The sequence below is a fragment of the Aspergillus oryzae genome, chromosome 7 (genome assembly GCF_000184455.2).
Source record: "Aspergillus oryzae RIB40 DNA, chromosome 7".
NCBI classification, from domain to species: domain Eukaryota; kingdom Fungi; phylum Ascomycota; class Eurotiomycetes; order Eurotiales; family Aspergillaceae; genus Aspergillus; species Aspergillus oryzae.
In genome coordinates this window covers 313,879-327,239 of record NC_036441.1, presented here as the reverse complement: position 1 = coordinate 327,239, position 13,361 = coordinate 313,879, and the positions used below count along the sequence as shown (strand labels likewise).

The 13,361-nt window shown below is 49.4% G+C and overlaps 4 protein-coding genes across 4 annotated transcripts; 1 reads left to right on the top strand and 3 right to left on the bottom strand.

The window, feature by feature from the left end:
• Positions 1-682: 682 nt before the first annotated feature.
• Positions 683-2,116, top strand: AO090011000115 (uncharacterized protein; the record flags this gene model as incomplete). Its single annotated transcript, XM_023232790.1, is given in 3 exon segments — positions 683-901; positions 954-1,200; positions 1,209-2,116. Coding segments are annotated over 3 exon segments (1,374 nt in total).
• Positions 2,117-3,904: 1,788 nt separating this feature from the next.
• AO090011000114 (uncharacterized protein) lies at positions 3,905-8,114 on the bottom strand (the record flags this gene model as incomplete). The annotated part of the gene is made up of 4 exons (XM_001825748.1): positions 3,905-4,832; positions 4,891-6,317; positions 6,412-7,051; positions 7,147-8,114. The coding sequence occupies 4 exons, from the start codon at positions 8,112-8,114 to the stop codon at positions 3,905-3,907; spliced, it is 3,963 nt and encodes a 1,320-aa protein (XP_001825800.1).
• A 585-nt stretch (positions 8,115-8,699) lies between these two features.
• AO090011000113 (cutinase family protein) lies at positions 8,700-9,492 on the bottom strand (the record flags this gene model as incomplete). The annotated part of the gene is made up of 3 exons (XM_001825747.1): positions 8,700-8,970; positions 9,041-9,258; positions 9,307-9,492. 3 exons carry the CDS (start codon positions 9,490-9,492, stop codon positions 8,700-8,702), a joined length of 675 nt encoding a protein of 224 aa, XP_001825799.1.
• Positions 9,493-11,609: 2,117 nt separating this feature from the next.
• Positions 11,610-13,128, bottom strand: AO090011000112 (uncharacterized protein; the record flags this gene model as incomplete). The annotated part of the gene is made up of 4 exons (XM_001825746.3): positions 11,610-12,217; positions 12,273-12,513; positions 12,576-12,793; positions 12,849-13,128. The coding sequence occupies 4 exons, from the start codon at positions 13,126-13,128 to the stop codon at positions 11,610-11,612; spliced, it is 1,347 nt and encodes a 448-aa protein (XP_001825798.1).
• Positions 13,129-13,361: the final 233 nt, after the last annotated feature.

Sequence of the window (13,361 nt, the reverse complement as noted above, 5' to 3'; positions counted from 1 at the left end):
CTTTTGATGGTTTTATCCAGTCGATGCTTTGATTTATCCCGCTGGTAGTGCCGTTTCTTGGCTCTTCAGTATCGCTTTTTTCAGTAGAGTCGCAGACGGGGTTAGAAGGGGCTGATGGACAGACAGTTCCCTCTTTTCCGAGCATTTCCCGCAGCCCTGGTGGCCAGTGACACTATAGCCGGATTATAGAATTTGTAAGATAGCAAAAGTTTTGCATAGGCAGCCGCTGTAGCACACACATATTTATGCCAGATGTCTTTATTATGCGAATCAGCATAATTGCATAGAGCGGGGATTTTGATCGGGGAGTCTTCTAGACCAGGCACGTGGGCATTGGAGGGACGGCTGTAACCGCATAATCTCCTAGAGTTGTGGGTCTGGGGTGCAAGCGCAAGCTTTACAATTGGCAGAGCTTAGCGTCTCTGACTCGCTTGGGACCAAAGCTACTAGGCGAGGCCAGTATGTTGCTCAATCACATCGCTTGTTTACACATCGTGACATGTTCTCTGCCAAACCTGGAGATTTATTCCAACTGGTAGTATCCCTATAGCTTAGAAGTTCATTTTATGTAAAGCTACCTTGGCAGCAGGTCCTCTTCAATATATAAAGCGTACCATGAGACTCCGGTGTAAATTCTTCAATATCTATTGTTATTCCTGATTCTCTCTGTGGAGCAGTCAAAATGCCTCCTAGTAGCTTGTCAAAGGCCGCCAACTTGAAAGCGTTGCTTACACGGGCACTGACGCTCAATCTACCTCTATATCCTGATAGTCCAACGCCATCCGGGCTTTCGCTTTCCGAAATTGCGTCTGCTGCAGCAACAGCTGTGCCAGAGTCGCCCGTCTCAAATGTCCCAGGCCTTGCCTTTGACCGCTTCTACCATCTCTGGATGGAGAACACAGTAAGTAATCCCTTTCAAGCATTACCGGCAAGATTTCTAATTCAATTCGTAGGATTTTAAAGTCGCAGCCGCGGACGAAAACATGCAATGGCTCGCATCACAGGGCATCCTGCTGACCAACTACTACGGCGTCACGCACCCTTCCATGCCCAACTACTGCTCTTCAGTTGGCGGCGACATCTGGGGAATGGACCACGATAACTTCGTCCAAATGCCATCTAACATCTCTACTGTTGTTGATCTCCTCGACACGAAGGGGATTTCATGGGGCGAGTATCAGGAGCACCTCCCCTATGCCGGTTCCAAGGATTCAACTACTCGAACCAGAACACGCATACGGATGGCTATGTCCGGCGACATAACCCGCTTGTGCTGTTTGACTCGGTTACGAACAATGACACGCGCGCCCGACAGATTAAGAACTTTACTACCTTTGAGGAGGATATCAAGAATAAGAGACTGCCACAATGGGCATTTATCACACCCAACGTGACGAACGACGCGCACGACACGAATATCACCTTTGGTGCGAAGTGGGAGCGATCATGGGTTGCTGATCTTCTCAATAATACATACTTCATGAACAACACACTCTTCCTCCTTACTTTTGACGAGGATGCCTACGATGGGAATAATAGGGTCTTCAGCGTGCTTCTCGGCGGGGCGATCCCCGAGCACCTCAGGGGAACAACCGACGACACATTCTACACGCATTACTCGACCATTGCCACCGTCTCAGCAAATTGGGGTCTCCCCTCCCTAGGACGATGGGACTGCGGTGCGAACATCTTCGAAATCGTTGCGAACAAGACCGGGTATGTGAACTATGAAGTGAACACCACGAACCTTCGTCTGAATGAGACATATCCCGGCCCTGAAGCGATTGGCTGGATTGGACAGTATTCACCCGTCTGGCCGGTTCCTGTCACTGATGCGCAGTGCTCGGCTGGTCATGGTGTGTTGGAATCCGTCAAGGCTGCGTTTGCGGAGTCGACGCCGACGTATAACTATACCAGTCCGTATCCGTGGGATGCGAAGAATGGGTATAATGCTGACGTTACTGCAACGAGGCCTACTAATGGTACGGTTACGAACACGACTTCGGATGATGAGGATGTCACACTAAGTAATGCTGCGGGTATGGCTGGAGGCTCTCCTAGTTCTGTGACTATCACCTTGGTCCTGGCGGGCGTCCTTTCCTGGCTTTTTATTTGAGTCGAGGTATCGTGACATGGTAGACCGAAAAGGACACAGCCAAACGCCGTCCATAATATTGCAAGCCATACGGCGAGAAAGAAAGAGAGACAATATTGAAGGGAGAGAATTTTCATTTTGTGTGAGAAAAATGATTGAATGGCTACTTTTGGGCCGGAGGATCCTACGCACCTTGGTGCTTTTTATCTTTAGCACCTGTTAAATTGTAGCCTTAAGGTACTATCAATTAAACTTGGAGCAAATTCCCGTCCTTACTCAACCCCGGTGTGCGACCCCAGCTTAATGTCAGGTCGTACAGTACAATATTAAGCACTCCTCGTCTCTGGATTAGACGAATGAGATTTGCTTCTGCTGAAGCGGGAGAACGAAAGCGAAAACGAAAACGAGCCGCAGTGGAATTGCGTAGTCCTTTTGGATGAAGCAGACATCTTCCTCGAGGAACGAAGCCCTGCCGATCTACAGCACAATGCTCTTGTGTCCGTCTTTCTTCGTGTTCTCGCGTACTACAAGGGAATCCTCATTCTCACCTCTAACCATTTGGGACATTTGACAAAGCATTCAAATCAAGAGTGCAACTGACATTGCACTATCCGCCCCTCGACCAGACGGCTGTCAACGGATCTGGAACAACTTCATTAACCGACTCGATCATTCCGGAGTAAAGGCGCATATTGACAAGCTGAAAGATAAGGTCGATATGTTGAGTGCCCATGAACTCAACGGTCGAGAGATTCGAAATGCTATTCAGACAGCAACACTACTGCCTCAATTCAGAGGCCAGACCCTGGGACCTCGTCATCTAAAAGAGGTCATCAAGGTTTCCAATGAGTTTGAGCAGTATTTAACTGATTTCCACGGCCATAGTTCATCGGAACGGGCCAGGGTGCAGGGGACAAGAGCGGATTAGAAGATCATAGATGTTGACAGAATATATACATTTAATGGGAGCAGAGTGTGTAAGTAACATTATAACAATGCCGAGGTACTGAAAAATAAGCAACAACAGACCATGTTTTATACCCTACGACATGGGATATGTGCCTACACTCGGCGCCCAGGGCCCCAGTAACTTCAAATACTATGCTGGGATGAGGACAGCTTTTACTCAATACTTTGCTTGTGTCCGTGAAAAGCATCCCCTGCGCTCAATGGCAATTGTACAGGATGTTATATTACCCATAAGGATTAAATTCACGGTACAGGTAGGGACACAGCATAGCCTACCCCGGGATGTCACAAACTGACTATAAATTGGAAGACTTCTACTATGCTGGTCTATGTATACCTTGCGCGTTTCCAAGTAATTGTCTGCAGAGTGCCCCGTGCATTATACTAATTCCATAGAGAAGGCATAACAAACTGAACTTTCCGGGAATCAACAGGAAGAGGCAGCAAGGGTGAAAAAGCACAAAATATAAAATAAATAGAAAACATACAACAGGAGGGATTCGCTGGTGGTCACCCACCCAACTACTAACCTCCCGGCGTGTGGCTTAAGTACGGCTGAGCGGACGGGAAGCCCTGTTCTCCACACCCTATGGTCGTATGTGCAGGTATTTTCCTTGTAGAGGTTTATATAGTGGTGTTTGAGCACTGAGGTGACTGTGTCAGAAAGTAGAACCCCATAGTCAACAGGGTTATTGGCACCTTGAAGTTCAAACAAACGTTACTTTTACGAAAGTACTTCCATTAAGGCTATATCACATACATGTACGCAGTACACAAGAGAGGCAACAACCATCACAGTCTATCTACCCGCCAAAAATTCGGGATCCTCAAGTAGAAGTTTCACATTTCGCCCAGGTTCTGCAAGCCAACAAGCTCAAAGTATGCCGACTGCTTCTGCATCAGCTCAGAATGAGTTCCACACTCGATGATGCGGCCTTGGTTGAAGACATAGATCATGTCTGCCTTTTGCACCGTACTGAGACGATGCGCCACGGCGATCGTCGTGCGGCCTTTAGCTGCGGTATCCAGAGCAGCTTGCACGAGTTTTTCAGACTCTGAATCGAGAGCGGAAGTAGCCTCATCCAGCAAAAGGATTCTGGGATTGCGGAGCAATGCTCTAGCTATAGCAAGACGTTGCTTCTGGCCACCAGATAGCATGCTGCCCTTGCTACCGACGAGGGTATCGAAACCGTTTGGCAGACTGATGATGAAATCGTAGATGTTTGCGTTCTTGCAGCATAGCACCATTTCGTCTTCCGGAACATCCTCTCGGTCCGTGCCCAGCAGGATATTCTCGCGGATGGTACCTTGGTAGAGCGTTGGCTCTTGGCTGACAAGTGCGAGATGGGAGCGGTATTTGTTGATATTATATGACGAGATTTCCTTGCCGTCGACATAGACAGCGCCGCTGACTGGATCGTAGAATCTCTCCAGGAGGGCAATTGCAGTGGACTTGCCACATCCACTAGCTCCGACGAACGCAACGTACTGACCGGGCTTGACGTGAAGATTGAGACCTCGCAGAACAAGCTGATTTGGTCGCGTCGGGTACCTGAAGTGCACGTCTCTGAACTCCACATGGCCTTCTATACTCTGGACCATCTCACCATCATGGCTCCAGCTATCGATTTCCGGCGTGCGGTCGAAGAGAGCCTTGAGACTAGCAGCGGCGTGCCTGGCTTTGGCAATATCCGGTGCATAGCTGAAAGCGGTCCCTGCAGACTGCGCCCCGAAAATGACTACGCTGAAGCACAGGAAGAATTGGAATCTGAATGTAAGGGTTAGAACTCATATAGCGTCTCTTCGGGGAATTGTCATCTACCCACATGGAATATTCGTGTCTGCCGAACAAGGTACCTCCGTAATAAAAGCCTAGAGCCATGCAAAGAAATTGAAGCGACTGAGATGCCGCATAGAGAATAGAAGACTTGAGAACCGACCACACCAGGCTGCGGCCTTGCGAGAGGAGCTGTTCGTGGTAGTGATCGCAAACGTCGCCCTCCCGAGTCAAGGAAGCCACAGTTCGAATGGCTGAAGTGGCCTCGCAGGCATAGCTGGCTGAATGCTCGTAAGCCTTCTTCTTCTCCTTCTCGAGTCGAACTAGCATGGCCAAACGGAAGTACCCACAAGCCAGAAGGAGGGGGATGGTGGACATGCACACCAGACTAAGCTTCCACCCTACGGCCAGACCAATGGCGCAGGAGGCAACTAAGGTGGTGAGCAGCGACAAAATCGTCATAAGAGTAATCCCAGACAGCCCAGCCAGGTGGGAGGTCTCGGTGGACAGGAAAGAAGTAAGAGCACCCGAGGAACGTTCGTCGAAAAAGGCAATGTCTTGCCGGAGGATGTATCGAAATGCTCGGTCGCGGACCCGATGAATAAGCCGCTCTGCGCAGTATGAGAACGCAATACCCTGAGAGATGAGAGTGAGCAGCTGTACAAAGGCGAGCATCAAATACATCAGCGACCAGAAGTTGGCTTGTCGTCGTATCTCGGAGCGCTCTGAAAGAGGAAGCGAAAGGGCTGTAATGCACTTGGCAAAGAAGACAGCTTGTGTTGGATTACCTCCACCGAAAAGGGGTGAGAGTAACAGTCCAAAGACCATATATTTCCATTCTTTTTTGTTCAACTTAGCGACAAACCGTATTAGCGTGAACAAGGTATAGTTGTCGGCAATGTCCTCTTGTTCCTTATTCGCAAGTGCAGTTCTCGATGCGGTCCTGTCTGATCGTGTCTTGTCCCCTTGAAGGTCATCAAGGTTTTCTCCTTGATCCTCTTTGACTAAGCTGTAGCGATTCTCACTGGATTCGGATCGCCGTAAATCGTAATTGGTTTCACGCAGTATGGGATCTTCATCTTGGTCTGCAGACCCTTGCTTCGTTGCGATTCGCTGAGCCTCGGCCAAGTTGTAGTAAGCGCCTTTCTTCTGGAGAAGGTCATCGTGGGTGCCCTGTTCGACAATACGTCCATGGGACATAACCACAATATTGTCCGCATTCTTGATGGTAGACAGTCGGTGAGCAATAATCACGGTGGTTCGTCCCTGGGCAGCTTTGTCGAGTGCGGCTTGCACAACTCCCTCGCTCTTCGTGTCGAGTGCGGATGTTGCTTCATCAAGTAGCAGGATCTTCGGATCGCTAACCATGGCCCTAGCAATGGCAATGCGTTGCTTCTGACCTCCTGATAGAAGGAACCCTCGTTCGCCAATGTCGGTTTCGTAGCCCTCGGGAAGGGAGGTGATGAAGTCGTGGGCCTGGAAAGCAACAAAGTCAGAACATCGTATCGTATATGGTACGAGCAGAGAGGGTATGTTTGGGTCAGGGCATCATGGCATTTGTGTTACTTACGTTTGCCATTCGAGCAGCACGTTCGACCAGCTCACGAATTGCTTTTTCGGACTCATGCTCGTGCGCCGTTCCGATCAAGCCGTGCTTGATATTGCCAAATATCGTAGTAGCGAATAAGGTAGGCTCTTGGCTGACCAGAGAAATTTGTTGTCGCAACCAGCGTAGGTTCAGGTCTTTGATATCATGACCGTCGACGTGTACGCTTCCATCGACAGGATCGTAGAAACGCTCAACCAGCCCGATGATAGTGCTTTTTCCAGAGCCCGAAGCCCCAACCAGCGCAGTAGACTTGCCCGCGGGAATCAGTAAATTCACATTATCCATCACAACCACTTCGGGGCGGGAAGGGTATATGTGTCTGATATTCTTGAGTTCCACGTTTCCTTGTAGGTCCTCCAGCTTCTCCCCCTCGGTCGATAAAGGATCGAGAGGAGAAACACGGTCAATGGTTGCGTATATCTTGTTAGCTGCGGCAACCGCTGAGGTGATGGCCTGGATATTCGGTGTAATATTTCCGAGGGCGAAAGCCCCCATCATGATAGCCATTTGAATAGTGAGGATTTGATCTAATCCGACTGATCCATCCACCAGGAAGCGGGAGCCCATCCAGAAAGACAGTCCGTAGTTGAGGTAGATGTACCTGAAAAAAGGCAAGGTCAGAACACTGGGCTGTTTGAGGTAATTCGAGAGACCGCCATTTGGACGGCGAGATGTTGTGCCACTCGCTGTACTTACAGAAAGAGAAAACCAATCATTGAGCTGGTGGTGGATTTGAGCTTGAACTCGGACTTCTCTGCTTCGACGAGATACCCATCGTATCGTCGAGCCAGCTTCTCTTGGGTATTGAACGCAGCCGCATTTCGGATCGAGCCGATGACCTCTTCCGCAACCGTTCCTCCTTCAGCAAAATGACCGAGATATTTCTTGCTGAGCTTGGCGACGAACGAGCCCACGGCGCCCAATGTAACAACAATAGCAACGACAGTGGAACACAGTATCAGCGTGAGCTTCCAGTATCTGACGAACCCAATCACGAACGCGGCCACAAAGGTAGCGATAGCTGTCAAGGTCAATCCCACTTTCTCTGAGATACCTTCCTGGAAAAGGTTGGTGTCTGCTGTGATGCGTGTGGTGATCTCACCCGCGCCGAGCTCGTCGAAAAAAGCAATGTTCTGCCTCAGAATGGCGGCTAAGAATTGCTCTCTGACCGTTGCTGTTATGTGTTCACCAGCGTACACGAAGCCGACCGTGGCCAGGTACACCATCACAAACTCACCAATAGCGAGGTAGAGGAAGTACAGAGAGAATCTGGCAAGCTCGCTGGTGAATTGGTTGTCAGATAGGTCGCCCAGTAGGAAGCTGCGAAAAGTGCCTGCAAGACCTCCGAATAGGACGGTCATCAGAGTCATGAGTGCACCGCCGATAATTGCTGCGAGCGAGGCGATAGCCAGGATGATCTTGTCATTTCGTGTTGCATAACGATACAGCGTCATGTAATTGACCTTGGTGGCGGGCAGATCCACCTGTCTTTTCAGGATGACCCTCTCGTGCTCAGGCAGATGCTTAAACGGATCGCCATCTTCCTCCTTTTGGTCTCCATCTGCCAGCGCTGAGCTGACTGTGTTCAAGGGAGGGTTGGCGAGTGTAGAGTCTTGACCTTCCTGAACAGACGCTTGCTGGTCTCCACAGTCGCGGTTCGGCATGGTGAGGTAGTCCAACGATCATCGAAGGAGGCAGTGGCAGTCGGTTATGCTGGTCAAGTCTACCAGGAATGGAATGAGGATGAAGCAAGAGGATCGTTGGTGTGCTGCCTTTGGGGACGCGAGGCTGAGCCGAATGCTCGCGTTTTGTTTACGCCCCTGAGTGCCCCTGAGTGCCCCCCGCCAACGCCTTTTCTTTGTTTGGGATCAGTGGGAGCGACATGGATATGAAATAGTGTACGGTAGCATGTGTAATACTATTGTACTGCAAGGATGTCCGTGTACTATGTGGGTCACAACCCAGTCCTATAACACTGGCATGGGTTCGGGGCGGGTACAGTTTCCCACGTGGACTACCCGTTAACAACCCTAACAGAGGATTCTATACTGCATATCAGAAAATGGAGCCCCATAGCCAACAGGTTATTGTTAGTACCTGGAAGTTGAGCCAACGTTACTTTACAAGAGTACCTCCATTAATACCATATCACATACATGTACGCAGTACACAAGAAAGACAATGACCAGCACAGTCTATCTACCCATCCATATCTCATATCCAACGTATCCGTAGCCCACACTCGCATTCTAAGCTGACTGAACCTTCGACGCAAGGAAAGAGGCAGCCTCCGGCGCATTAATGGTATATGTCAAATGGGCGGCGGTGACAATAAGCGTGCCATCGCAGACAAGATCTCCCATCGCACAAAAGACCTTAACATTGTCCTTGGGGTAGTTGGGGATCTGACCCTTGTCCTGGAGGTTACGAGTGAAGCCGAAGAAAACAACACCCTTGACCTTGTCCTTGACTTCGGCGGAGAGTTGTTGGACGGCGTTGTCGATGACGGCACTACCTTGACTGTTTGTGTACGTTCGTTAGCATATGGTGGAGTCTAATCTTTGAGATAGCGAGAGGGAGGAGAGCATACCTGTATCCACCGGCCACGATCTGGGTGTTAGGGCACTTGGTGCTGGCTTGTTCAAAGAGCGACTTCGCGGTGGAGATAGCGCCGGGGTCGGTGTTCTGAGGGAGAGCATTTTGCATCAATCCTCCTGTGTACAAGCCACCCACACCTTGGCAAGCGACCTTGTCGGCACCGAGCTTGCTCTTCAGCGACGAGCAGAGAGGGGGTCCGATGACAGTGCCCTGTTGATGTTAGCCGTATGCATACGATAGAGCTTCTTATTGACAAACCATGTTGCCCATTTCGGTGGAGCCTCGAGCGAAAATGAGGGTCACATCCTTGCATGCACCGTTGGTGAGGTCATTGGAAGACCCGAGCTGTCTGGCTTCCAGTGACTGGTCCGCTGGCTCAGCGATGGGGCTGCCTGCTGCCAGAGCAGCCAGGGCAGAGACGAGGAGGGAGCGGAGCATCACCATCTTGTGCAGCTATGGGATAGAGATGTGATATGGCACACGGAGGTATCTGAGGAGTGTTTGAATAGAGGGCTTGCTGGAGGAATGTGATGAAATTAACTATAATCTCCAGGATCCATGCCCCCTTTTATACTTCTTTACCATTACCTAACTGGGAACATTGCACTCATAATCTCCCGATATTTACCCTGTGTCTTCGATAGCATAAACCTAAACTTGAGTCTATCTTATTGGGAGCCTTTAAACATTCTACTTTTTCTTTTCTTTTTTTACTAATTTCAGATTTACCCTGCAGCCTGGCGCCCCGGCCCCGTTTCAAAGTGAACACCAGCTAGGGTTTCTAACGACCTAACGGCACTGCAGCGGGGACAGTTCAGCCGCTAGAGAATACCTCGTCTCTAAGATCTCGGGTGAACTCCTCATTTTCACCATCTGACATCCAATCGGCATTTTGCGCTTGGCATAAAAATCCTTCAAAAAAGACCCAGTGACCGAATCGGGATTTCTATCCGCTCTTAGTTGGGTTGGGATGACTCCACTTGTTCCCATTATTGAGGGTTGAAGAACGGTTGAAGTTTATTGCGCTGGTCCCTCTTCGTATCCCGCCTCTATGCAGGTCCAGTAGACAGCGTATTCTATGAACCAGGTACAATACAATAAATGCATAGTAACTGTGATCTCGATTGTGAAAGGAAAAGAATTATCTGTCTCATATCCGTGCCTGAAATAACCATGATACTCCCGTTCCTGCGTCGGATCCAGTGCCACTAAGGACCACGGAACCGAGCCCTAGTGGGGCCCTAAACCCGAGGATTCACCCCCAAGAGCAAACCGGGCTGGTGCTAGACTCAAACAAGCTGTTTTCTTTTGGAGGTTAAAGTTCATCCAGTTTCACATTTGGAGAAATGATTATCATGCGAAGCCCTGTAGTTTCCATGGGTGGCAGGTCGGATACGAAGTGCCAGGAATCGTCGGCATGTTGTCGGAGAAAATAAGTGCCAAGGTTGTTGGGGTTGGGGTGTATTCGGGATTTGTTGGATACGAGTTTTCTTTTGGTTTCCTGGGGTTGGCTTGGGGTTCAGAGGTATTTTCGCTGAGTGTTTATCGGAAACTTGGGTTGATTCATCTGATATGTCCTGGTGTCCCTGGTTTGTTTCGTCTTTAGGTTGTGATCTGTGCTGTGGGAAGGTTGTTTGGGATGGGGGTCGGGGACAAGATGTGTCTGTGTATCCAATCGTAGGGGTTTTCGCGACATGACATCCTCGGTACTCTGTGATCTGCTCTTCCTCTTTAGTCACTGTGTACCGTGTGCGTCTGCCGAGATCTGATCCTGCAATATTGGTCCTTGTCAATCCAAGGTCCTCTGACAATCCGAGTGGCTTTAGACTGGGATTGAGGATTGTCTATCCCAAACACCGACATATCAAGCAGACGCAGAAGCCGAAAGAAAACAATTCATCCCATGTTTTCTACAGTATAGAGTGGTCGTGATATCACTCTCCGGTATAGCGCTAATAGTGTCTCATAAATCACGCAATAAAGCTTAGCCACGAGGCTTTATTCTACGACAGTCCCTTGCATTTAGACGTAGTCGTTCCTACATCGATGCTTGTGGCGGTTAGGGGTACAGGACCCTGAGAAACTGATACAACTTTATTCCATCTGATAGAGGCTATGTTGCGTATGAGTCCCCTGTCGACAAGGACAGCATACATTTTGAGAACTGCTACATCTTACAAATTAATAACAAAATCTCTACCGAGGCAACCCCCTTTAGTTCCATCCTCAGGGTTGATTTTCTGGTGGAATGTAGATCCCGGGGCATATCGGTATTGAACATCTATTTTTGGACCCGAGAATGGCGTAGATCCGATAATTAACCTAGAGGATTTTCTGGTTCGATTTAGTCCTTCATTTCCAAGGTGCCTGAGCCATATCACTTGATATCTGAGATCTACGATAGAACTTTGGCTTCTCTTTCTTTGTCTGACACGGAGTCAAAGGTGTAGGACGCTGCTGTTTCACCACATCCTTCTAGAAGATGAGGATCTCCCGATACATGATGTCAGAGGCTTTCATTTCCTTTCTCATTTGTTTCATATATATAAATTCGCATACGATCAAGCCTTTCCGGTGTACTTCAACGAATAGACACCCCTCTCGATACTGTTCAACAAAATATTCCCGCTCCGGAAATATGGATAGACACTCCAAGCACCCACAAACTCAACTTCCCCGCCCTGGGCATCATCTTCTGGGTGGCAGTCAAAGAAACCCACCTGTTTGAACCCCTTGCCTGTCGGATCATCCTTAACAGAGCTAACATCGACGATGCGCAATCCGCTCCCGTAGTTAGCTTGGTATGTCAACCCATCGATAACATACTGGTTATGGTCGATTGATCGCACGGGAGACTGGTACGTCCCTGTATGTTTCGGATTCGCTAGGTCCTTAATGTCGAAAATGTACGTTGTTGTGTGTCCGTTAGCGGCTTCGCCTGTCCCGTCTTGTTCGTCCAATTCGTCGTCCAGGAGGAGGTAGGACATGTCGGAGACTGCTATCCAGCCTTGGTGCGTGTAGCTTGCTCCAACATAGGGGGTTTTGGAGATCTGGATTGGCGAGGCCCTGTCTGTTATGTCGACGATGGTGAGGGTGTCTTCGTTGTAGTTGAAGCAGATCTCACGGTTTGTGTATTCCTTGTCGGGGCCGGTGTAGATCACACATTGTGCTGGTTTGCGTTAGTATTGGACTGTGAGCTGACCCATTGAACCATAGAGACCTACCATCGTGCACATAACCGTCTTCACTGACACATCCAGGCGACGTCGGGTTCGCGGGATCAGACACATCGATCATCCACAGGCCGCCAGCGCAGGATAGGTTCCTGGCTGTGCCGACAGCGAAGATCATGTTAGTCTCTTCATGCGCAACGATGTTGTGTGAGCTACCAAAACCGCTGTACCAAGCCGTTAGGTCTTCCGTGGTCGAGAAATTGGTCGGGTTATTGCTGTCCGTCTCGAGAAGCTGGACTCCGTTAGCCTTGGGCGTACTCAAGTATTGAGCACAATATTGTTACGATAATATACCTTCTTCAAGTCAAAGATCTGAAGACCATGTCCCGGTGACTCTGATCCAATATAGGCATGATCCCCAATCACCTTCATATCTCTCCAAATAGTTGCCGTTGTCTGCGTCGGTAGACGGCCGACATACTGCAGACTGCCATCGTCCAGAACTTCTACAAAGGCCGTTCCGTCCGTTTGGCCAACGATGCCGAATTCACGGCCATCGGCTGATGTCCATCCTGTTCATGTTAAATCTTATGTCCACGGAACAGATGCATAGTATGGTTAACATACCCCAGATATCATTCCCCTCCCGGGTCGTACTGCCCATGGCCTGATGACTCAGGAAGCCAAGAAGATCAACGTTCTCACAGGAATATTCTCCTGCTTTGCCATCCACGCAAGGCGTCTTTGCGAGGTCAATGTAGCTGTTTGGCTTGAATAAGCCCTGGGCGCGAGCTCGCTCACGATGTTCTGTTTTAATAGACATTAAATGGCTCATAATCGGAGCGCCCTCGCGGGAGGCTGCCCCGAGGCAAGCCAGGGACAAAAGGGAGACAAATGATGGTTTCATGATGTCCGTTGCTCAGGAGAGAGGTGAAATGGTAATTCTGGTCTGCTAATTCCTGCTCCTCTCTCCATCACCGCACTCTTATATGTCCCGATTACCAGAGGATCGCACGACCAAATCACCGCCAAGGACATTGGATTCCCCTCACCTTCGCCAAGCCTATCCAATTTTTCCATTTATCGCAGTAGATAGAGAACCATGATGGTGGGCATTGCGCGATTGTAGAAACTGCAAAC